General features: G+C 42.1%; 1 protein-coding gene across 1 annotated transcript in view; it reads right to left on the minus strand.

The window, feature by feature from the left end:
- Nucleotides 1-13,219: 13,219 nt before the first annotated feature.
- Nucleotides 13,220-25,017, minus strand: part of LOC149289254 (TBC1 domain family member 8-like) — a 33,888-nt gene continuing 22,090 nt past the window's right edge. The window contains exons 6-20 of the mRNA XM_089490899.1: nucleotides 22,825-23,032; nucleotides 22,135-22,317; nucleotides 21,738-21,832; nucleotides 20,387-20,580; nucleotides 19,914-20,128; nucleotides 19,173-19,290; nucleotides 18,246-18,531; nucleotides 17,716-17,833; nucleotides 17,146-17,244; nucleotides 16,566-16,634; nucleotides 15,881-16,121; nucleotides 15,499-15,564; nucleotides 14,398-14,487; nucleotides 14,078-14,178; nucleotides 13,220-13,645 (exon numbers count right to left, since the gene is read on the minus strand). Of these exons, the coding sequence (XP_089347025.1) occupies nucleotides 13,220-13,645; nucleotides 14,078-14,178; nucleotides 14,398-14,487; nucleotides 15,499-15,564; nucleotides 15,881-16,121; nucleotides 16,566-16,634; nucleotides 17,146-17,244; nucleotides 17,716-17,833; nucleotides 18,246-18,531; nucleotides 19,173-19,290; nucleotides 19,914-20,128; nucleotides 20,387-20,580; nucleotides 21,738-21,832; nucleotides 22,135-22,317; nucleotides 22,825-23,032 (2,509 nt within the window). The remainder of the gene's footprint in view (nucleotides 13,646-14,077; nucleotides 14,179-14,397; nucleotides 14,488-15,498; nucleotides 15,565-15,880; nucleotides 16,122-16,565; nucleotides 16,635-17,145; nucleotides 17,245-17,715; nucleotides 17,834-18,245; nucleotides 18,532-19,172; nucleotides 19,291-19,913; nucleotides 20,129-20,386; nucleotides 20,581-21,737; nucleotides 21,833-22,134; nucleotides 22,318-22,824; nucleotides 23,033-25,017) is intronic.

Raw genomic sequence — 25,017 nt, forward strand, 5'->3', positions numbered from 1 at the left:
TTGACTTGCATGGTTGAGTGCAGTACCTGTATTCAACCTGCAAGTGGAGCCAGAGTTCTCTAGAGGGTCTGGAGACCATCTAGCGAACTCTTTCATCTTTATTGTTTTTTTTCCCGGGCCTCCGCCATCTTGCTGATGGCGAAGATCACCGGCGGCTGCGGCTGTGACCGCTCTCCGGAGCGGTCACAGCCCATCCAGAGGTAAGTGTTTGGTGTCGCTGGATGCCTCCTGATCGAGGCATTCCAGCGACACCATTTAAGTTTAGGAGGCGATCAACGCTTTTTAAAACGGGCGTCCGCCGCCATACAATGTATGGCGGCTGTTGACGCCCCGGGGAGGGGCCAGACATGGCCCCCGATGCCGATCTCGGCCTTGCTGAATGCCTCGACATTGAGGCATTACAGTAACGCCGTTTAAGCGAAGAAAGTGATCGTTGATCACTTTCTAAGCTTATTTAATTTTTTGACGGTTCAGGACCGTCAAAGGTCGTTAAGGGGTTAAAGGATGTTTAGCGGGGCAATACATCATAAAACGTGTAATATCTGGGAAGGGTGTGAAGATAGTCTTCTCATTTCAGGATTGGACATGGTGAAGCTACCATAGGAGTTCTTCCCTGGTTTCTGGGGTCAAAGAGATTTCATCTGAATAACCTAAGCCTTCTCTCAAGTGTTGGGCCTTGAGGCATTGAATTGCTTGGTAATGCAGAGGAGCTGGAACAATTGCTTGGTTAGAGGCCGAGAGAAGGCCTTCTACCCTGGAATAGATTTCCATCCGAATAGTTTTCAATTTCCGTGAGGGTAGGCTGAGAGTGGCATCCAGGGAGTTCAGTAGGAAATCCAGGAAGTGTCTGCCCTGAGAAGGGGTCAGAATAGGTTTCTTGGGGTTTATAATGAACCCAAGATTGGACAACAAAGGTAAGGTCCAATAGGTATGAGTGTGGATTGATTCTAGGGATTGAGACATGACCAAGATGTCGTCTAGATAGATGATTAGCGAAAACCTGGCTCCTGAGGAGAATTTTTGTAAAGCACCATGGTGCTGATGAGAAGCCAAAGGGAAGACAGGTGAACTGCCATAATTTCTGATTCCAAAGGAATTGGAGGTATTGTTGGTGAGAACGGTGTATAGGCACGGTTAGATACGCATCTTTGAGATCTATTTTTACGAGCCAATCGTTTATTAGTAAAAGATCTCTTAACAGATGGATGCCCTCCATCTTGAAATGTTGATAATGTATGAAATTGTTTAAATCTCTCATTTATTACAGGTCTTTGACCCCCTTCTCGTTTGTTTACGAGGAATAGATTGCTTACAAAACTGTGAGGGGAGAGAAAAGCTGCTCCTTTTTCTTCAAATCTTATATCTATAGATTTGAGATCGTGATGAATTTGGTCGAAAACCAAAGGTTTCGGGATTTGGGTTTGGATTGGAGTGGAAAGAAATTCTATCTTGTAACACCTGATGGCATCTAGAACCCATTTGTATGAGGTAATTTGGGCCCAAACATGGGCCCAAAAAATGTGAGTCTGCCCCCCAACTTTGTGTGGGAAGAAGAGAGAATAAACGGACTTAACAGCCGCTGGTCTGGATCGTGTGTAGCCACGTTGGCCTCTAGCCCTCCACGGTCTTCCTCAGGAAGGGAAGAAAGGATTGGCTTGATATGAACCAGAGTATTGAATTGTCATATTGTGAAGGGCCTTGTTGGTGTTGTCTAGGTTGAAAAGCCTTACCCAGCCCTGCCGAAAACCTTAGGAGTAAACACCTTTTTAAGTGAATTCTCTGCCTTGTTGAGCGTAGAGAGTAGCCCCACATATTTCCCTATCTCCTTAATGAAGGGTTTTCCGAATAGTAAGCCTTCAGCAGAAGAGCCAGGTTCCTGATCTCCGCCGCTCACTATTCAGGGCGGAATTAACATTGCCGAAAAGGCATATAGATCTCTGAATCCAACCCCTAAGATTTTCAGTGTCAACCGGTGTTCCGGATTGGCACGCTTCTTTGGCCATATTGAAGATTTTGGCAAGCGGACCCAACAGGTCAAGAAGCTTGTCTTGACAAGCCTTAAAAGACCTGTTCAGGCCTTTTTTGGGGTTCCTCGGTTAAGAGGTACTATATAATTACGGGGTCTAATTCAGGGGTAGCGGCAGCTTTATTGGGGATAGGTCGTCTTGGGCATTCCACCCGTAATTTGTTACTGGCTGACTTGTCGAGTGGCTTGCGCAGCCATAATTCCATGTACTGAGAAACACGAGTGGCTGGGATCCACTCAGAGGATCTCAGGGGTTTAATATTACCCGGGTCAAAAAAGGGGTTGCCTTTTTTGTCGAGGGCCAAACCCTCCATAGCGGTAGTAGCCGCCTGATCTTGTGACTCCTGAGAGGAGACACTAAGAGGGGGTTCAACCTCCGAATTCCGCGGGACACTTTACCAGACTTTTTGAGTCCCTTTGATAGGTGTCTAGTGGACCACAATAGGTCTGAAGTAGAGAGACCTTGAGTTTTCCACTCGTGTGTTGTGAGCAATGGCAGCAACCACAGATTGGGCAAATGACTCTTGAATCAATGTCATGGCCATGGTAATTGCCGAAGAAATGGACTTATTAGTAGAGTCTTCCTGCCTCACCCGCTGGCCCCATAAGGCTAGCGTCTGTGATACCCTTCTTAGAATGGTCCTTAAAAGACTTAGTAGGAAATAAGCAAACACTTTAAATATGAATAAAAAGCTGATGGTTCCGAGGGTTGGAAGGCTGCCAGGCAAAGAAATATAAATATATATACGATGTCAAAAAATAGAGTATTGCAGAGTATGCGGTGATACCTTTTTTATTGGACTAACATAATATTAAAAAGACAAGCTTTCGAGAGTTATCCTCCCTTCATCAGGTCCGAAGCAATACTAATCAACATGATAGAGGTTACAACTTAAAACAAGTGATGGTATAAGGGGGGGGGGGGTTGAGTGGGGTGTCGTAAATAATAGGTCTGGAGGTGAGAAATGCAGAGAGGTGGAGAGATAACCCAGGGACAGAATAAATAAACTTAGGGAACCAATAACCACAGTAAAACATCAAAGATAACAGCAATTAGACATTGGATGACTAGATGAAGTTCATATGAAGTTCTGGTAGTGTGTAAGGAAACCAGAATCCACATTAAGTCCCTCTTTTATGGTGTTAAAATGTGTAATCATTTTCATCTCAAATGTTTTTCTTTCCTGAGAGTCTCTGAAATTTCCTTTGAGTACTTTAATTTTTAGGTTTTGGATGGAGTGATTGTTCTGTGTGAAATGATGTCCTACCGGGGTGCAATATTTTTCTTCCTCGTGGTTTTTGATGGAGCTTCGGTGCAGGTTCATTCTAAGGTGCAGCTTAAGCCCAGTTTCTCCAATGTAGCACCCTTTGTCACATGCAGAGCATTGTATCATGTACACCACGTTTGCCGATGTACATGAGTAAGAATCTTTGATGCTGTATGTTTTGTTGTTGTGACTGGCTGTGTTGCTGTCACATATATGTTGGCAAAGTTTGCAGCGGGATTTGTTGCATGGTACAGTGCCATTCTGTGTATGCTCCTGTTCTGGGGCCAGTTTGTTGCGCACTAATCTTTTCCTCAGGTTTGGTGGTTGTTTGAATGCCAGTATTGGGGGCTGAGGGAATATTTTTTTCAGTATGGGGTCTTCTGAGAATATCGGCTGTAGGTCATTTCAGAAGAAGGGCTACAAGGAAAAAACTATATCCAAAAAAATTAGATCTGCTGTAAGGACACCACGGGAAAGGCTTCTAGAATACAAAAAAAAGGATAACACAAGCAGGATCCCTCTGGTAGTTACCTACAACCCAACTCTTTTTTTTTGAAATGTAAAATTTTTATTAAAGTTTTTACTTTTTCAATTTCGTCGAGTCAAGGGTGCAAGACATCATTCATAACAAAAAAAAATAAATAAAAAAAAATTATCAATAGTAGCATTGGTATTACAATAAAGAATACAATATGATACAAGGGCATATCCCATACAAAAGAAACATGAGCGGTAAGTTATACATAAAGCCCAATAATAACAAAGAAACAATCACGACATAATCTCGAGACTCGACTAAGGAGTCATACTGATAGCATGCAGAAAATACAGAGATAAAAAGGAAAATACAAATCAAAGTCCAAATAGTGCTCTAATGTAACGATACAATGACCATAAGGAAAAAAGCCAACGAAGATATCACATGACCACCTAACACAGTCAGGGAAAGACCGGACGCAGTCCCAAAGGAAAACCACTACATTTAACCCTGCCACAACGGGGAAAGTTGGAGTTGCGACCAGGGAGCCCATATTTTATCAAATAAAGGCAACAGTTGATCATATTGAAACGACAATTTCTCTAAAAGATGTGTTTGTTCCAGCTGACGCAATATATCAACAAACTGTGGGAGAGTATTTGATTTCCAATTACGGGCTTTCAACAGCTTGAGAGTTAAAAAAAAAATGAATGACGAGTTTCCTAATACAAGAGGGGATGTCATCTGGAAACATGTGGAGTAGCACTAACTGTGGTGTAAAAGGAAGATGTATGTGCAGGGTGGATTCTAAGAGATGCAGCAGTCTATGCCAAAGCCGAGAGACAGGGGGACAAAGCCACCAGATATGAAGCATGGTACCTCTGTCTGGGCAACCCCGCCAGCAGAGAGGCGAGCAGGTTGGAAACATATGAGACAGTCTAGCTGGGGTGAGGTACCATCTACAAGTTATTTTCTTTTGCAGCTCAATATGATTGCTGCAATGTGATACCCCTCGCATCGCCTCCTCCGAGTCTAGCCACATTTCAAGAGGGAAGGAGGTGTCCAACTCACGCTCCCACGCTAGCATGTGTGGCAATTTGTTTTCCCACAGATGGGCTAAAAGCAAACTATAACAAATAGAAATCGTACCTCGAAGGGGGGAGAGTTTGGAGCAGAGTTGGACAGTCGGATCAGATGAGGCAATATCAATGGTTATCGAGGACGAGTGAGATTGCAACAGGTGTCTGATTTGTAAAAACTTGTAGAACTCGGAGGATGGCAGCCCGTATTTAGATCTAAGGTCTAAAAAGGTCCGGAAAGAACCTTTGTCAAAAAGATCGCCCACTTTAAAGGGATGAGAAGCATACCAACGAGAGAGATTCAAATTTGGGATCAGTAACTCAAGAGAGGAAAGCGGAGTAGCTTTAGTAATATGCATTAAAACCGGGATACGTTTAGCTAAGTGGGACCAGATATGAAATGCACACAGTGTGGTGGGAGGAAGCGATGGAAGCTTCGGACGATGAGAAGGAGGTAACCATAAAATCAGGGCAATGGAGCATGGACGGACATAGGAATTTTCAAGGGCCACCCATTGCGGTAAATGTTCACGGCAGTGAAATAGAGTGGTTTGTGCCAGAATAGTTGCGTGATAATAAGATAAAATATCAGGTGCACCTAAACCCCCCTTGAACCTGGGAGAGTGGAAAGCCTGTTTGGAGATACGTTTATGACCCTTGAAATTAATAAAAGAATTGAGAACCACCTGAATTCGATATAAAACATTACGGGGGACAACGGTCGGGACTGCTCTAAAGACGTAAAGAAGGCGTGGCAAAAGCATCATTTTGACGGAAGCTATGCGCCCTAACCAGGATAAGTAAAAGGGGCGCCACCTATCGAGGTCTTGCATGGCCTGTTTCCAAGTTGAGCAAATATTAAAGTCATTTATCTTAGATAACAGGCGAGGAAGTTTGATACCTAAATATAAGAGATAATCTCTCCTCCAATCAAACGCGTAAGAGTCACGGAGCACACGTAACATCGGGCCAGGTAAGTTTAAAGATAGTGCCTGTGTTTTATGTACATTAATTTTGTGATATGAGACCTGGCCATATTGCTGAAATTGGGTAAGCAGCGCTGGCAAAGAAGTTAAAGGATGGGTGATGGAAGCCAAAACATCGTCTGCAAAGAGACCTAATGTAACATCCGTTCCACTCGAAGTAGGGAATCCCGTAATCGAAGAGTCTGAGCGAATACGTTGCGCAAGGGGCTCCAAAGCTAATATGTATAGCAGAGGAGAAAGGGGACAACCCTGTCGCGTCCCATTAGAAATTTGAAATGGAGAAGAAATGAAACCAGAAAAGGAAACAGAAGCAGAGGGGGAAGAGTATAGAGCCATAATTGCCTTAATCAGAGAAGATGGAAAAGCGAACTTAGAGAGAACAGAAGTCAAGAAGGGCCAGTGGAGGCGATCAAACGCTTTTTCAGCGTCAAAAGAAACCAAAAGAGACTGAGTTTTATGTTTGGCAGCTTCCCACAAAACATCAAGAAATTTGCGTGTGTTATCATTAGCTTGTCTATTTCTCACGAACCCCACCTGGTCAGAGTGTAAAAGAGAGGGAAGAAGCAGCGAGAGTCTGTTGGCTATAATCTTTGCATATAATTTGATATCAGTGTTCAAAAGCGAGATGGGACGAAAGTGTTCACATCTCTCTGTAGATTTTCCAGGCTTAGGGATCGTAACCACATGGGCATACAGATTTTCAGATGGTATTTGACCAGTAGACATGAATGAGCGAAATAGAGAGAGAAGATAAGGGCCCAGCACTGAAAAAAAGGTCTTATAATAGAAACTCGTCAGACCGTCGGGACCAGGAGCGGAGTTCTTTTTTAGATGAGAGATCGCGGACTGGATTTCATCGAGTTCTAAAGGGGCTTCTAATTGTGCGACCATTTCTCCCATGAGAGAAGGGAGGTCCACAGAGTCAAGGTAAGTTTGGATAGAAGCTACCGTAGGTTGAGAGGTCGAAGAGTCAGCATGGAGATTATAAAGCGAGGAATAGAAAGAAGCAAATCTGTCAGCAATATGGGAAGGGTTACGTAAGGGAACCCCCTGAGAGGAAAGGACAAATTGAGGACGCGACAGGGCTGTTGAGCGGCGAAGTTTATGAGCTAGCATGGAGAGCGCTTTGTTACCTTTAGAATAAAAGCGTTGGCGGAGACGGAGTCTCATTCGGGCTGTGCGTTCAGCATGAATCTCAGATATTTTAAGTTTGATATGGGCAATGTCTGTAGTCAGATAATCTGACGGAGATTGTTTATTCTGGGCATCCAGGTCATATAAACGCAAAAGCAGGGACTCTAAGTCAGAATTGTTAGCTTTCTGTTTTTTCAGATAAGAGGCAATACTAATGAATTTACCTCTGAGCACCGCCTTATGGGCATTCCACAATGTCTCTATAGATGTGTGGGGAAGCGCGTTTTCGCGAAAATACAGCTCTAAATGGGTATGAACCTGAGACCGAACCGAGGCGTCCGAAATCAGGGAATTATTGAGCCTCCAAGAGCCCTTACCAATAAAGGAGTGAGCCACTTGCAGAGACATAAAGATCGGCGCGTGGTCAGTCCAAGTAATGACCCCAACAGAGCAGTCCCGTACCATTTGCAAAGTAAGATTATCAACAAAAAGAAAATCAATTCTGGTGTAAGATTTGTGGAGCGCAGAAAAAAAGGAATAGTCCCTATCTAGAGGATGGCGGAGGCGCCACACATCATATAGTTGGAAGGAATGAAAGGAGTGAGCGAGAGAGGTAGCCAATGAATGCACCCGTGAACCATATTTGCCCTGGAGGGAAGTGGAAGTGTCCAATGAGGGATCAAGTAGCGCATTTAGATCCCCGGCCAATATGAGATGTCCCTTTTTAAGAGAATCTATTTTGGACAGCAGGCGATTGGCAAAATGCAGCTGGGACGAGTTGGGTGCATAAAAAGAAACTAACGTATATTCCGTGGAATTTAATATACAATGAAGAATCAGAAATCTGCCCCGGGGATCGGTCACCAACTGAAGTAGTTGGAAGGATAAGTGTTTAGAAATAAAAATCGAAACACCAGCTTTACAAGCGGTGGTCATAGAGTGGAATTGCCAAGGATAATCTTTTAAAAAACACCGTGGCTGTTTGGAATGTTTAAAATGAGTTTCCTGAACACAAAGGATGTGCGCTTGTGCTTTCTTTGCCTCCGTATATAGCAACCTTCGCTTGTGAGGGGTATTTAACCCATTCACATTGATAGACATTAAATTAACAGAGGCCATAATGAGGTAAGTAAAGAAAATATGTAAACTGGCTCATCCAGTAAAAAAAAAGGGGGAAAATTGACCAGGTGCAGGGCACAAAATGGAGGAGAGTGACCGTGACCCCCGGGGAAGACCGCCTACATAGGTAACACTGAAGAACGCGCCCGGACCTTGTATAAACAGTAGCATGTGAAAAGAAAGCACAATACCATGACTAAAAGGAACATCGAGACAGAGCACTTTAAACAAAATAACCAACATAAAGAACTAGGTCGTTGTAGACCGTAGAAGGAACAGCTAAAGCTGAACGGATTAAAAAAAAAAAAACTAATAACATGAAGGAGGTAAAGAGGTAACGACACTGAGGGAGAACCTCTAAACAATTGAAACTCCCAACGTGCGGTCTCTGAAAACTGACCGCGTAAGGGGGAGGCAGTAACAAGACCTTGGAAACTCCAACAAGGAGAAACCCAAGGAAAATAGGCTTCGTGTGTTGGAAATAGAGATCACCAATAGCAGGAGGGAGACCTCCAGCTCAATGGGAACATAAAAAAAAAATAAAACGAGAAAATACGGCAAATCGGTAATAAACAAAATGACGACGTAAGAAACCTTAATGTATGTGTAGTGTAAGGATTGAAGCAGGGCCCACATAGCTCTGAAAGTGGAACGCCAGTGAAAGCCCACCTCAAAGGATAGGGGCCGAAGCAAGCATAGTGTGACTGTGAGGGAACCCATAGAAGACAAGAAAACGCGTATCACACAGTGTAAAAAACAAGAAACAAAAAGTAAATAAATAAAAAGGGGGGGGGGAGGCATCAAAAAAATCGACAGTGAGAAAAATCAGGAAAAGTCTCACGCAAAAGTCAAGCCGGGGACTAGAAGATCATAACACACAGCAAGCAGGTCCGTCGATGATGTCCAGGTAGACGGTCATAAGGGCATGGAGTGATGCAGTCCTTGCCGTAACAGAGAAGTAGAGCCAGAATCTCCAAAGCGACTAGCAGCACGTGCGCTTGTCCCAGCAAGAAGTGACGAGAAGAGGAAAGAGAAGGAAAAAAAAAAAAAAAGGGGGGGGGGAAATAAAGAAAATGGACAGGGTGTCATCCATAGAACAGGTAATCAATCATGAAGAGCCGAGCGTTGAGAAGGAATCACAGTCCATTCACGGGCCAAACGTTTTGGAGACGATGTCAGGGATGTTGTTGACACCGGAGCAGATGGGGTTCGGGGTTGCACAATATCTAGACCCCAGGCCGCCAATAAATTCAGACCTTCCGTAGGGGATTTAACCGCATGTTGCAGGCCGTCTCGCGTGATCAGTAGACGAGTGGGGAAGCCCCATTTGTATAGGATTTTATGAGAGCGTAAGGTGGAAGTCACAACTGAGAGAGATCTACGTTGTTGTAAGGTGTACGAAGATAAATCATTAAAGAACTGCAAGTGAGCGTATTGGTCGGGAATATTGCGAACGATTCTCACCTTGGACATCAGAGCGTCCTTGAGATCGTAGAAATGGAGACGAAAAATGACATCACGAGGAGGTGAGCCCTTAAGCGTTTTAGGCCGAGGTAAACGATGAATGCGGTCAATTTTGATTTCTTCAGAGTGCGGAAGATTCAGTAAAGTTTTGATAAGAGAGACTGTATAGGCTCTCAGTTGTTCCGGGGCGACGTCCTCCGGAATGCCTCGAATGCGGACGTTATTGCGTCGAGAGCGATCTTCCAGATCGCTAAGCTTCAAACGAAGGGCCTCAACTTCCGACGTGAGAGTATTGCAGGTATCCACAACAGTATTGTGGGCCTCGGAGAAATCCTCCATTTTAGTTTCCAAATGTTGTGTGCGGTCCCCCAGATACTGTAGATCTTTGTGTATTGTCGCCAAGGATGTTTCCATGTCACGACGAAACTTGTGTCGCATATCTTCAAGCAGTAGTTTCATCGAAGAAACAGTGAGCGGTTGGTCATCGGGGTCCTCGATCGACGGAGCAGGAGAATTGGGAGTGCTAGGTGCAGCCTGGGGCAGCGTGGTATCGCCATCCTCTCCAGCAGGCCGCGCAGATAGTAAAGCGCGGGAAGCCGCTTTTCTCTTTGGCTTCGGCTCAAAATAGGCAGGTAAGTTGGGAGCAGCTGGCTTGGGTTTATGCGTGGACATCCTGGAGATAAGAAGCGCCGAAAAAAACAAACAAATCGGTTTCAAAAGGTCGAATTAGCCGTATAAATGTATAAAAGCCGGAGGAGCTCCACAGCCGTGCGTCCTACTCCTTCGCCATCCAAGCCACACCGCCATCCAAGCCACACCCCTACAACCCAACTCTTGAGGAAATCCGCAAAATTATTAAAGACCTACAGCCGATATTCTCAGAAGACCCCATACTGAAAAAAATATTCCCTCAGCCCCCAATACTGGCATTCAAACAACCACCAAACCTGAGGAAAAGATTAGTGCGCAACAAACTGGCCCCAGAACAGGAGCATACACAGAATGGCACTGTACCATGCAACAAATCCCGCTGCAAACTTTGCCAACATATATGTGACAGCAACACAGCCAGTCACAACAACAAAACATACAGCATCAAAGATTCTTACTCATGTACATCGGCAAACGTGGTGTACATGATACAATGCTCTGCATGTGACAAAGGGTGCTACATTGGAGAAACTGGGCTTAAGCTGCACCTTAGAATGAACCTGCACCGAAGCTCCATCAAAAACCACGAGGAAGAAAAATATTGCACCCCGGTAGGACATCATTTCACACAGAACAATCACTCCATCCAAAACCTAAAAATTAAAGTACTCAAAGGAAATTTCAGAGACTCTCAGGAAAGAAAAACATTTGAGATGAAAATGATTACACATTTTAACACCATAAAAGAGGGACTTAATGTGGATTCTGGTTTCCTTACACACTACCAGAACTTCATATGAACTTCATCTAGTCATCCAATGTCTAATTGCTGTTATCTTTGATGTTTTACTGTGGTTATTGGTTCCCTAAATTTATTTATTCTGTCCCTGGGTTATCTCTCCACCTCTCTGCATTTCTCACCTCCAGACCTATTATTTACGACACCCCACTCAACCCCCCCCCCTTATACCATCACTTGTTTTAAGTTGTAACCTCTATCATGTTGATTAGTATTGCTTCGGACCTGATGAAGGGAGGATAACTCTCGAAAGCTTGTCTTTTTAATATTATGTTAGTCCAATAAAAAAGGTATCACCGCATACTCTGCAATACTCTATTTTTTGACATCGTGTCTACTGGACTAATACGGCTTCACCCTTTTACATTAAATATATATAGTTAGAGTAACAAAATGCAGGATGCACGGCAAACAGTGATTCAATTCTGAGGTAAGTCCTCAGACTGAAATATTCGGCGGAGCCTTGCGGGCAGCGAAGGGAAGCCGCGTCCCACAAGGCGGGGCAGGGGCAGAGGCTTCCACAAAGGGAGACCTCTCAAAATGTCCGCCGTGCAAAATGCACGAGCGACTCTGGTGTCCGTTTGAACCAAAGAAATTAACAACGGAGTGCACAGGAGGGCTGAAGAAGGTTTCAGGTGAGTGAAACCACAGCTCTAGAAACAAATATCCGAAAGTAAAGCGGTCCAAACGTTGAAAATGCGGCCGCAGAGATAAAATAAAATGTAGGCAAAATGAGTTAATGAAACCCCTGGAAAGGGGTAGGAAGGTGAAAGAAATGAACACACAAAGGTGTATGTAATTATGCAGTATATGTAAAATGTATATATTAACGATAAGCAACAATAAATGTGAGAGAAAAATATATAGGTGTATATATAACTGTCTCAGCAGCGACAAAGGAGGAGTCGTCTAAGGAAGTTACCTGTTATATCACCTGTGATATGCTCTGATTGCATAATACGAGCCTCCCGCCCTGCCATAAAATCAGTATCTATTACTGTTTCAAATAAAAGGACACACTAAAACATGTCTGGGTACAGAATCCAATAAACCTTTTTCACAATACCGCTTGACCAATTATCAACAAGCGAAAGAGCACACGTCAAGCTCAGATTCTGAGGTCTATGAACGCAAAATACCTTAAAAAAAAAAAAAAAAAAAAGTTTATTGAAAAGTGCACATTCTCACAGAACAAAGGATGTAAAGCACAAGGTTATACACCAACATAAAAATTCCAATGCAAATCAAACATAATAAAAGTTTCAATTTCCAGCATTGAAACATATACATTATTAGTGCAAAACAGTGAACATTTGACGTTAGTCCCCATGAGACTACTGAACATATTCCAACTACAAGTGTTTGGCATGCCGGTGCTGGACACGGGACAAATCAGACAGCTTTCAAATGATTCCTACAGCAGGCATCACACAAGAAACAAAAACAGAAGAACTAATGAAAGGGGAAGAAGAATGACATACTGTCCTTTGTGCTTTGGTGACTTTTGTTCCAGAGTACATTATGTTGGCCGATTGGTTTCTGGGCTACTTTGTCTTATGATTTGCACAATACTGAAATTTGATTTTCCTGTTGTCAAAATTTTACATAGATTTATAGATTGCATTTTCAAAATTCCACTTTGATTCAAATCACAGTTATGACAAACCATGCACATTTGTCTTTACATTACGTGGAATAGAAATTTGTGGCACGAGTCTTTAAGTAGATGGAGTTATTTGCCTTGATCGCAAAACACACGTAAGATATTGCAGGTCCGCTTGGGTCAACTGTACTAAGCAACATAGATGTTGAGAAGTAACGCTCTCCTTTCCTATTACATCGTTGTTTAGTCTTCGGATTAGAAAAGTAGTCATGTGTGGGCAGCCAACCTCTCCAACTCCAAATACGTATCTGCCAACGCATGATGTGACCTGTGCTATACTTTGGCTTGGGCACCAGAGGTGACATACGTCTGAGCAAGTATCTGTGAGAACCGGTCATCCTTCGGTTCCGAGACATCGGTAGAATAAACCAATAGCGTAAAGAAGCTTAGGATTTCGGCATTATTCCACCTGCAGCAACACAATGTGCTTGAACCATGCTGCTATTTTGGTAATCACTTTACATAGTAACGCAGAAGAGCGTATGTTTCCTCCACGTAAGGTGCCCAAGACAAAATGATAAACATTAGATGGATAAACTGAAGACAAGACCCTCATGGCTGTTGGCTGAGCCCACTGGTTTTGAGGCTGTATGGATTCATTCTTGCACTTTCTAGTTTTGGCTTTATGTCCTGGGACTTCTCAAAGAAGTTCACCAAGGACTGCTCAGTCAAGAGAGAAGCCACAATATGCTCAAAGGACACTGCCCAGTCTGCTTCACTGAATGGCAGCGATTGGGAGGAATGTGAGGACACTTTAACGGTTTCGGAAAACACGCTGTCCTGGTCAGAGGTCGATGTGCCATTCTCTGGCTCCGGGAATTCATCAGAGTTGCTTCCGGAGCTGCTGATGCGTTGCCCAACCTCCCCAATCTGTAAAAGGAGGGTGGTCACTGTGGCAATGGCTTGGTACAACTCATTTTCCTCGGGGTCCGTGTGAAACATGCTATACAATGTCTTGCAGAACTGGATAAATTCTCTCTGTTAAGAAATAAATAGAATATATATATATATATAAAAAAAAACCCCACCGTAACAATTTTATTTAATATATCCTGGAGGAATAAAAATTACACAAAATCTAGTTTATTTTTTTTTTTTAACTCAAATAACAAGCATGCCTGAATCTATTTGCATGCAATAAAATGCAATGTAGCCCATGCAAATATGCACTTAACATGAACGTAGACTGGAGTGGGCCTTTAAGAAATAAAATACAAAAACACGCTTATTTATGTTAAATAATCATTACAGCCTTCACGGCCACTTCTCAAAAGGCTCATTTAACAACAGCTGGGGCATCCCCTGTTGGCTACTCCTCAGCTATCTCATTTTGCTTGCACTCCAATGTACTGCATCAGAAAACTAGACGGTTCTGCACCGGAAATTAAGCAGCACTTTCTGACTTCATACCTGGGTCATTTTAGGCAATTCTATTTCTGTGTTCTTCTCTTTTTCTTTGGCCAAATCTTTTAGCATCTGTTTTACTTGTTTTTGATAATCGGTTTCACCTCCTGTAAAAATCAGGCCATTATTGTGAGGATGAATGGTATAAACAAGTAATATAGAATTAGAAATACAATACTTTTCATGTAATAATATATTACAATATACGTTTATGAGAATGTGGAATGCTGGCACCTTGGACAATCCGTCCCTCAGTTATACCCACAGGTGTAACTCAAGTAAAAGAACACAATCCCCCCCCCCCCTTAGGAGTTCAAAAGACATGCCGTTTGCTTTGGTGATCTTCAGTGGTCTGGTTGTGGACAGCAGTGGGCCCTTGAGTGGTGACTGGCAGTCCTGGTCATTCTCTGTGAGAGCTGCACTCCAAAACAAAAAGCAGATACACATTATAGCTCAAAAACACACAGTTTATAAAAACAACAAAAAGGTGCAGAGACACTGGGACCACAATTATCTCCACTAAAAAAGGTGCGAACTTTCATAAACGTCACCAGACTTCTTCAAGAACTTACATCAGTCCCACTCAGGGACCTTTTGAAGTATAGAATATAGTCTTGTACATATTTATATTTTTATTGACGCAAGAGTGCTTCCTTTCTTCAAATTTCATTTATAATAGAGACCCTGGTACACACTATTTGGAATTGTGAGCAGAAAGGCTTACTGTAGTCCCTACCAATTCCTATGTAATGTCCTGCATTTTACTGTCCCAGATGGCCTCATCAAATAATGCATATTAAAGTACTTTCAGGACCAGGGGTTGTTCATACATTAATGATAGAGTTTGGGGCTTGTTTTTTTTTATTTTTTTTTTCTACTGTATGTGTGTGTGTGTGTGTGTGTGTTTAACCATAATTCTCCTTTTTCATATTTGATGTACTCCTACCAATTATACATCATTTATATGTCTTTTTTAATTGACTATTTACAATTTTAGTTTTTGAATGGGGCAAAACCTTGCTTCTCCCTCTCTTCCCTCTGCTGATCACACTGATCAGCAAGCAGGGCTCCTTGATCAGGTAGCAAGGGGAGCTATCAGAGATCCCAGCAGGGTACAAACAGACCCCTTCCGGGTCTCTTCTCTTTTCAGAGTCTTTCCAGATGGTTTCACTCACACCTTCCGATCATGCAATCCTAAAGAGCATTAAAGCAACTATATTAAGGACTTACACATCTCCTACATGGCAAATAGATTGAGGATGGGGAAAGAGGCAAAGGGCAGTGGTGGTGGGGATTCCGCAGAATAAACGTAAAAGGACATTCAGTTATCATTTGCATTAACTTGCATATGATGACTAGGGTGCACTTTTAATACATTTTCCAAGACGTTCTAATCAAGTACTTCAAATTAAAACAAAAAAGCTTACCAGGGGGTATATGAAGTCTGTACAACAATTTGATTTTGTCATTCATCTCACCATAATACATTACATCTGTAAAGAAAGAAAAAAAACTCCAGATGACAGGAAATATTTTTCAACCCCCCACCCTGCATGCCTTTATCAGTGCATGTCCTTAACGGTAGTAATTAAAGTATTCAAAACATCTTTAACATAAGGGCTTAAGCCAGGACAGAGGGGCTAAAGCATGGGTACTAAGGGAAAGTTTTTGTTCAGTCAATGGGCAGTCAAGTTATTAAAAGCAGAGTTAAAACCTCACATGACCACAAAAGGAGTTTTAGTGACAGTGTCTACAACTTACAAACAGGTTTCATTATACCCTTTACATTTTGGTTCCAGATTTATTCACCTAAGGACCATGCAAACGATTTGAATTCAATAAGACCATCCTGATTTTCATCCAACAGACGGAAGAGTCTTTCGACCAGAACCTCTGTGTGTGTGCCACATGTCCAGGGCGAGGAAAGCTTGAAGAGGTTCAGGAATTGCTGGCCATCAATCTTGTACTGATCTGTGTAGGGTCTACTAGGGTCATGACGCTCAAGTAAAGGAGAGATCCTCTCCCAGTAACAGCTGACCAGATGCTCCCGCTGGAAGATAGAGGTAGAGGAATACATTCAGCCGCTAGCAGACTGCATCAACCCCTTTATCACGCTTATCATTTGGGATGGGGTATTCTCTCCTAAAGAAGAATATAATGTGCCAGAACTACGACTGCAGGATAGTTTAGCTACTTTCAGCGACAAGAGTAGAATCTAATATATAGATGGTAGGGACTATGTGACAATGTAGGCAATTGTTTGTCACACTGACAGAGCTTCAAGTGAAGTCCAATCAGGTAAATTATATATACAAATGGTTTCTTTCCTTTTCTAAAAGAAGAAGGATCGTTTAGAACACAGAGACCGGCTAATAGACTGAACAGCAGCCACAGACCAAACTCACAGTTTTTCCCTATAATCAAGTAAGTGGGACTATCCACTGAAACTATGGCAGTCTGAGGTGAATACATTTTAAATGTATATAGCTCTTACCTTAAACATGTCATATAGCTCTTCTAAATCTTCGTGAAGAAAGGAAACATCAGGTGAGACAACTCTTATCTTATAATGAGAGAATAAAAATACAGGTTAGGCTCATGGGATGGCTAGTAATAACCCTCTGGGCTAATCCAATGTAAGATTGCTATTCCAAACATGGCCACATGGGGGGGGTCTAGCAGCCGCATCGAGAAGTTATTTCTGTGACGCTCAGCAAGTGTGTGGTGTGTGTGTGTATTTAATATTAATATACACTTCCATGTGTACTCACACACTATCAACATTAGGCAACATATGTATTTAAGGAAAGACCTGTTCATGTTAATCTACTCTTCTTACAGCAAATGGATTTTGGGGGTCATCCATCGCCATAGGAAATATCCCTGATGTAAGGAAACAAATCTATCCTGCAATTTGATGAAATTGGCTCCATTAATACCACCAACATTTAAAATCCCTCTGTAGGTTATGTAAGTTTATTTAAGTTATGGTTTGTCAACTTGTGTATACGATACTCAAAACTATATATAAAGCACAGTGTAAATCGTTAGCACCTTATAAATAAGACACTTACAACATTTTGCTTTGTAGTTTCCTCATGGTTTTGGAGTACGCGGATCCTGTGTTTACAACGCAAGCGCTCAATCTGTTCCACAGAATTATAGCCAAATTTCTGAAACAATATGCAATCAACCAAACATGTTATTATAAAATGACCCAAGTCACATTATATAAAATTAAAGTTTATGCTAAACAGAGTGACATTTGAGTCCACGTTTAATCTTCCCACTTTTTACTGTACTGTGGAAGCCCGGCAATTCATTGTTTGATGTACACTTCCTCACACACACACACGTATATATATATATATATATATATATATATATATATATATATATATTATATATATATATATATATATACACACATACACACACACTCCCTCCTCAACATTAGCCATGTGTTATATAGGGCCAACGTAGCCCCTTTCACAGAAGCGATGAGTAATTGCTTCATCATTGTATGCCCCATCGATATCGCCATGCAGTATACCTTGCACATATTTGCCCCCAAGCTCTCTATATAACACACACACACTCCACCTGCTCTCTGCGGGTCTTTGTAATGGCATTGGTTTGCATACCTCATATGAGTCGCGAATCAAGTCCGCTATATCTGTGAAAGGGTAGTCTTCCTGCTCGTTATCCGGTTTCCCGATGGGGGGCAGAGGACTTTCTTCATTTCTAACATGTTCTAAGAACCTATACATAGGAACAGATGCATTGATAGAGACTGAGGCTACATTCAGATGCAAAGCAAATACAGCCTTACCTACTAAACCTCTGCAAACGAAGGGATTCTTTCTAGGGACAGACAAAATGGCTCTGGAGGAGCGATGCACTTTATGTAAGTTGCGGTATAAATCGTACATTAATAAAAGCAACAGAAAAATAAACAAACCTTAAACTTTTGCCTTTAGGACCCTTTAAACCTGAAACAATGAGCTCAATAATACCCATGAATCGTTGTGGGTATAATATGAATTAAGATGCTCTCGATGCTGTTGCGTTTATCCAACTATACAAATACAATTTCTTTTATAACGAAGAACACTGTAAAGAAATGTTGACTTAGCTGCAATGTCTTGGAAAATGACATTTATATCCCACATACCTGCTCAGGATCATGAGGGCCTGCCCATCATCTTTGCTGTTGCAGAGCTCCTCTGCGGTGGCATCAAGGACCGCCAAACCGATTTGGAAAACTGCCCGGATGCCATCATAAAAGAAACAGTCCACAACATTGACAGCACTCTGAAGGGGCATGATACTGATGAACAGGGTGAGGAACCACGATAAAGAGATTGAGGCCAACGTAGATAAATCAGTGATATGCTCAGACAGCTCAGGAAGGCGCTCTTGTATTAGTTCTTCAAAAACTGACTGGTCGACTTGAGCGCCTGTAGGCAACGTAAACAAGGTTGAGCTGGACAGTGAAGATGAGATGTGTTTCTATGCACATGACACTTATGACAAGAGAACCCCAGCTCAGAACACCCAAACCACCCAGTTCCTCTTTAGACCATGTATGATACACAGAAAGCCCTGGTCCATCAGTTTCATAGTATTCTCAGTTCTGCCACGTCACATTGACAGTGTATGTTGGTATCATCCGTGCCGTCTTGCCACGTCATATCGTCAGTGTCCCATCAGTATCTTAGTATACATACCATCTTCAACGCAAGTTAAAAAATGGAATTTATTTGGCTAAAAAAATACATATAGAAGCATTCAATTTAGACACAACAGATTTTCACGGGTTAGGGTCGATTCCGGTTTATCCAATTAAAGCTAGCCTGGGTACATTAGGAGAAAGTAGCACGTTGATCAGACGACGGCAAGATTAATTTATTTAAATGGAACGTATGAACAATAAGGGTTTACTATAAACATGACTTGGTTTATTTGGAATTTTGTGTTGCATAACAAGGTTTGTTTGACAAGTGAAATGGTAACAGAATAATGCGCAGAAAAGGACTATATGCTATATATATGCCTAATGCTATAAAATGACCCTTTACCAAAACTGCTGGACACTTACCGATCACCCTGTGATTGAAATAATCTGGAAGCATCCTTTCACAGACAGCCACCAATAACCAGAACGCTTCCTCTTCTTTGGCATAGAGAAGCAAGACGGAAGTCAAAATATTCATGGACTGAAATAATTGAATAAGCAGAATAATTAATTGTTGTGACACAGGAATCAAGGTACGATATAAATGTATTCATAATAATTTAGCGAGACCTTGCATGGCCAGTAGCAAAGCTAAATTCCCTTCTTGCAATTCTGGACATTTCTCTTTTATTCTTACTAGATACAAACACAACATAATTTAGCATGGTTCTAGAAAACCCCAGACTAGGGGTAAGGAAGCAAAGCAAGTTTCTGATCCCACAGATATAAATAAGTGTTTTTAGACCAAAATGAACCATGCACCTTTTCATTAAATATGTATACAGACACATACACATATACGTAACCACTTAATAAGCCCGGCCAATTACCCCATAGGGTGAACTGGCAACGTAACACAGGGGCTGGTGACCCCCTTTGGACCTGTCACCCTAGACCAATGGTTCTCATCCCAAAGATCCAGCTTTTTGAATCCCCCCATTGAAAGAGAAGGTGCTAATTTCTGAATCCTGCCCCGTTTGTAGACCTTGAGGACTGGGTTGGCAGAACACACTGCTGTCAGGGACGTAAAATTTTTATTAATGTATAAAAACGTAGGCATTATAGAAACAAATACCAACAAAACTGGCATCGTTCTCTTCTCACCTGACAGTATCCGATTTTTGGGTTCCTGTATGCATAAGCAGTAAGCACTCTTCTCAGAGCCGCAATGCCCGTCTCGTTCTGAAAGGCGGGATGCTCCGGAAGGGACCGGTGAAGATCCCTTTCGATCTCTTCAGTCGCCATGCAGCATTTGCCCATGGACTCCTCCACCAGCTTATTGTAGTAACCCGGGTGTGTCGGGAGGTCAGTTACTGCATCTAATGACGCAAGAAAAACAAAAATACAGCGTGCTTGAAAAAGATCTGCAATACATGAAATTACATGTTAAACTCTAAATCAATGGAGGTTTTCGTTAACAAAGACCTTGTTGCAATGTAAGCGCAAATGGTGATACTATCATCAGCACCAGATTTCTGAAGGGCACTTGGTGTTCTTAAAGAATAAAAAGTCTCAACACTTTTGTGGGTATCTAAGTTATAGGGGTTGACTCTTCAGTGGCAAGACCCTATGCCCACCTGAAAATATAAGCCACAGTTCTCCACGCAAGGATTCGGGTATCCCCATGGCAACAAGTTTTCGGATTTTTTCTGTGCGAAACATGCAGACGGTCCTACCGTACTCCGAGAAATGGTCGTTCCACAAGTGCTCTTTTATCTGCTCTCTTGACTGTTTCAAACAAGAAGACGACACATTAAAGATTCGAAGAGCTCTTCAAATAAGCAAAAATGACACTAACAAGGAGACGGCTTGCGATAACTCTAGTCGTATGACAAATAAGAGCCAAAACTTTGAAAATGTAAGTTTATAGACCGGGAGTTTGATTTTTTTTTATGTAATGTTAGGAAGAGGGTGGTAGATAAGTGGAACAACCTCCCATCAGAAGTGGTAGAGACTAATACAGTGAGAGAATTTAAACATGCATGGGAGAGACATATGGCTATCCTGAATCTACAACAAAACCAAGGACTGATTCAAGTTCAAGGGTTTGTATCAGGTTAATCAGGCCGAATTGTTCGTGTGGAGCACTGATTTATATCTGCATGTTTATATACATTTTCAGTGAAACGTGCTTTTCTATCAAAGGTGAAGCCAACGCCATCGTATATTAAATGGATTAGCAGAATCCAAACTATGATAATCCTTGGGTAACGGCGCCAAAGGCAGACGGCATATTTTGAAGATAATGCCTTCTAGAGAAGGTATAGTACAGGAACTATATAAACATTAAAATGGTCTCGCTATTTCTTGTATAGAAAGTTGCCCAAAGATATGGGAAGACGCATTCAATAAACACAGGCTGTAAATATATATCACTGCTGTAGACTGTGTGGGAAGAACACATTCTGCAAAGCAAAACATTCCTGGCCCACAAGCAGCCTGCGCTCAAGAAAAGGGCTATGAGAAAATAACCATTTCCTGACTTAAACCTGCATCTGAATATTCTGTACATTGACCAATAGTGCAACTATCAGAAGGACAGATTTAAAAAACAGTGATGATGATATCATCAGCCTGTATTACAAATATCTTGATGAAGTCACTTCCTGTTTCCAATAAAACGAGCACACGCAGAAGCTACCGTTATTGGAGAATGCCAGACGCCAGGCGGGTACCTTGGTTCTCACTATGTCTTTGGTGTGGGAGGGTCTGGGTGTTTGGACGGGTCTGGGTGTATGCAAAGCAGTTATGTTCAGTACAAAAAAAAGAAGAACAGTATATTGAAGTAATGATAAAGCCAAACTGTTTTCTGCGGGCTTACTTACGTTCCTCTTTCTCAAGAGATTTAACCATAAGAAATTAAGAGTGTTCTTTACCATCCCTGCCTTGGTGCTCTCGGTTCCTGTTTGATGAAAAGCTGCCATTAACGCTTCTGCATTAGTTGACAGCGTCTCATTCCCAATTCCATCTTCGTTTTGGTTAACCATTACGTTCATGTTACCAAGCCGGTCTTCATTCAACCTCTGGCCAGTCACACAAAGACAGAGAAAACATAAAGGGAAAGCAATGTTAGCAGGGTACTAAGTGTGGGGAGTCCTATATACTTAACAAGCCTTGTCAAGATATATACAATTAAAGAAAATGGCTAAAAATTACACATAACTGCCCACTAGGCAGATTATCTGCCATCATTCCCATCATCTCTGGAATAGGGTCACCAGACCCCATACCTTGCTTAATACAGACCGCTACTTCTGACGAATATAATTATCCTATAGTATTTTTTGAAAAGTTCTGTTTATTTTCAGGGATCATATATATTTACCATTTCCTTATGCCGGATGGACAGGGTGCTGGTCTGCACACGTTCCAGCCTGAGCAGCAAACTGCTCACCAAGCTATCTCGGTCTTTCAGCTCAATGAATTGAAAAGCCATCTGATGCCGTATGCTGATAATGATGGGGTTGGGAAGAAGGCTGGTGTCCTCCATCTTCTCAACGCTTACAACCTGAAAATAATAAGAACCATTCGCTTATCAGGGAATATGTGGTGAAAGGGAAACACATTTGCAAATAACAGTTTGAAGCCTATCTAAATGCATTCTGGACATATGGCGAGTGGATGGAAATGATATATTCTTGGCAATATTATGGTAATCATCAGAAACTGTCACTCATACAGCTAGTAGCGTGCATCTTTTTAGAAACCAATCTTCTGTGTTCTACAGTTTAGACGAGCTGCTAGCATTATACGATTCACAGCTTTTCCGAGGGAACAGAGGTTAGACCTCTCTCTTTTAAGACACAGGCATTATACCTGCATTACAACCTGTCACTTTACAGTTATACACGGGTATCTACATTAACTTTTGTTGAGTAGAGCCATTGGCGTTTGTGATTTAGATCTAGACATCCTTCTTCGTAAATGTTGCCCATCACAAGTACCAATCATAGTGAAACTAAGTGGGTTCAAGGCAGGTGAACTGGTTCTAAGAGACAATAAGTGATTATACTACCTCTTTAAGAGGGATGACAACATTGCATAACCCATCTTCCTTGCTGGCAAAGCACAGGTAGCTGTCGGAGGCATATATCCTCCCGGCTGTGTGACAGCGGCTGAAGGGTGTCCACAAAGAACAGTCAAGCACCTCATGCAAAGCCTCCTTTCTTGGCAGCTTAAAGAGGGCTCGGAAAAACTCCTTCTGCGCCCTTGCTTCCAGATCCCTACAAACAGAAACACACAATAAAATCTCACCTTTGCGTGTATGCGTGTGAAATACCCGGGATTTATTATGCGCACACACGGACCTGCAAGAATTCTCATATCTCTGTCACAAGTCTAGTTTACGACGCATAATCTATACCCTTCTGCGGAGCTTCAATGCTCAGTACTCCTCGCTAAAACATGTGGTAAGAGCGTTTCAAAATCTAATGTATGGGCACTTTAATGAAGCACTGACACAATTTACGATTTCAAACAAACCGACTCAAACAATACAATTGGCGCATAGAAACCACGTCCTCAATTAGTTGAACATTTTCTAGATGAACATAAAATATTTACACAGCTTTTTAACATTCTTATGGCATAAGCTCAGTGTGAATAAGCACATTCATTTGTCAGCAATGGCGTGTAACCAGTTTTCTTTAGGTTACTTTATCTTTTCTGTGTCATTCACGGTGCAGTAGGAATATGGGAGATGCAGTTATGCAGGTTTGATGGTCCACCGCCCCTTGGTCATAAAAAGAATCGGTGCAGATTCTTCTATTAGGTGATCAAGCTCCCCAGTGCACCACTACTCAACAGGCCAGTTTGGGAGATCCATGATCTTCCTTGTAAGGACCCCGGTTATTCTGTAGTGGTGTGTGCTTCAGCATTCCGTAAAGAGGGGAGCGACACCAAAGTTAGCTACTGAGGGGTGGATGGGAGGATGCCCTGGGTCAGACAAAGGGTATTGCCCAACCTAATATATCACACTACTGATACCAGCTCTGCAATACCACCCTGTGTTTAAGAGGACAAAAAGTCATATACTCACAAAAGATGTGCATGGACACAACGAACCCATGTCCGTTTATTTAGAAGAAAATTAGAAAGTATCTGTTTCAAAAGCAAGTCAAGAGAACAGAACACAACTTCTTGTTGTCATTTCAAACAGACAAAGAGGAACAGCCAATTCACAAAAACAAGTAAAAGAAAGCCAGGTTGACAAAGAATGTCCTTCCGGTAATGAACAGGCGGTTGTGTACTCCCAAGGTTCAGCATTCAGGATGTGCATCATGTCAGAACCAGTGTAAATATTTCCACATTAAAAACAATAGGGTTATGTATAAATACATTCAAATTATGCCACTTTATGGGCGTAACAACCAATGGAATGTTTCTGCTAACAGCACCATTTCACTGGGCAGTATGGAGACAAGACCACTTTAAGACCCAAATGTCCAATATCTTCAACCTTTAGAGAATCTCCCAGAACATTCCAGATGACTTAAGTAGAAATATTTTAGAAATTCTGAGCTGAACATAACCTGAACAGTGTGTTAATAATGCTTTTTCCCATCTTTATCCAAATGTACGTACAGAAGCTCAGTACGTGTTCCCTGTCGGTGGATATTGACCAACTCGTCAAGAAACTTGATGAAACTAGCTTAGTGCCACTAACAGCTAGCAACTCTCAATACCAAAGACCGACACGGTCCACGTAGAAGCAGCAACCCAAATCCACCTCTTAAAAATAGTTAGCTCACATTACAGTGGGGGGCAGGTGCAATTTAACAGACACGCTGACAATTGCGACCATGGCTTCACTTAATTTTACATGCAACGACATGGGTTAAAAGGTTACTAAATTACATATAACGGAAACAGAGACTAAATTATTTTCATCTAAAGAGACCTCAGAGAGCCTAGAAATTTACGTTTCTTTACATCGTTAGAATGTAGGCATGCTCACAAGTAGGGCTTATTTCATTTGTTTCTTGGAAGAGGGAGAAACTTCTCATTATCTTCCCTGCAGGCATGGCTCCGTAGCCTTGCATTTCTCATTACAATGTGTATGATCAGCCAGACCCTGCTGGATCTCTCCCCTCCTGCAAAGTCTTTCTGGTGGGTATCGGCATTGACACTCACCAGAACAGATTGATCTCTCATGCAGCGGCGGGGAGATGTTCCTGCCGCTAAGGGAAAAGGCTGGGGACGTAATCGC

This window comes from Sceloporus occidentalis, unplaced genomic scaffold (assembly GCF_023333645.1).
Source record: "Sceloporus occidentalis isolate IW3139 unplaced genomic scaffold, rSceOcc1.0.p SCAF_47, whole genome shotgun sequence".
NCBI lineage: Eukaryota > Metazoa > Chordata > Lepidosauria > Squamata > Phrynosomatidae > Sceloporus > Sceloporus occidentalis.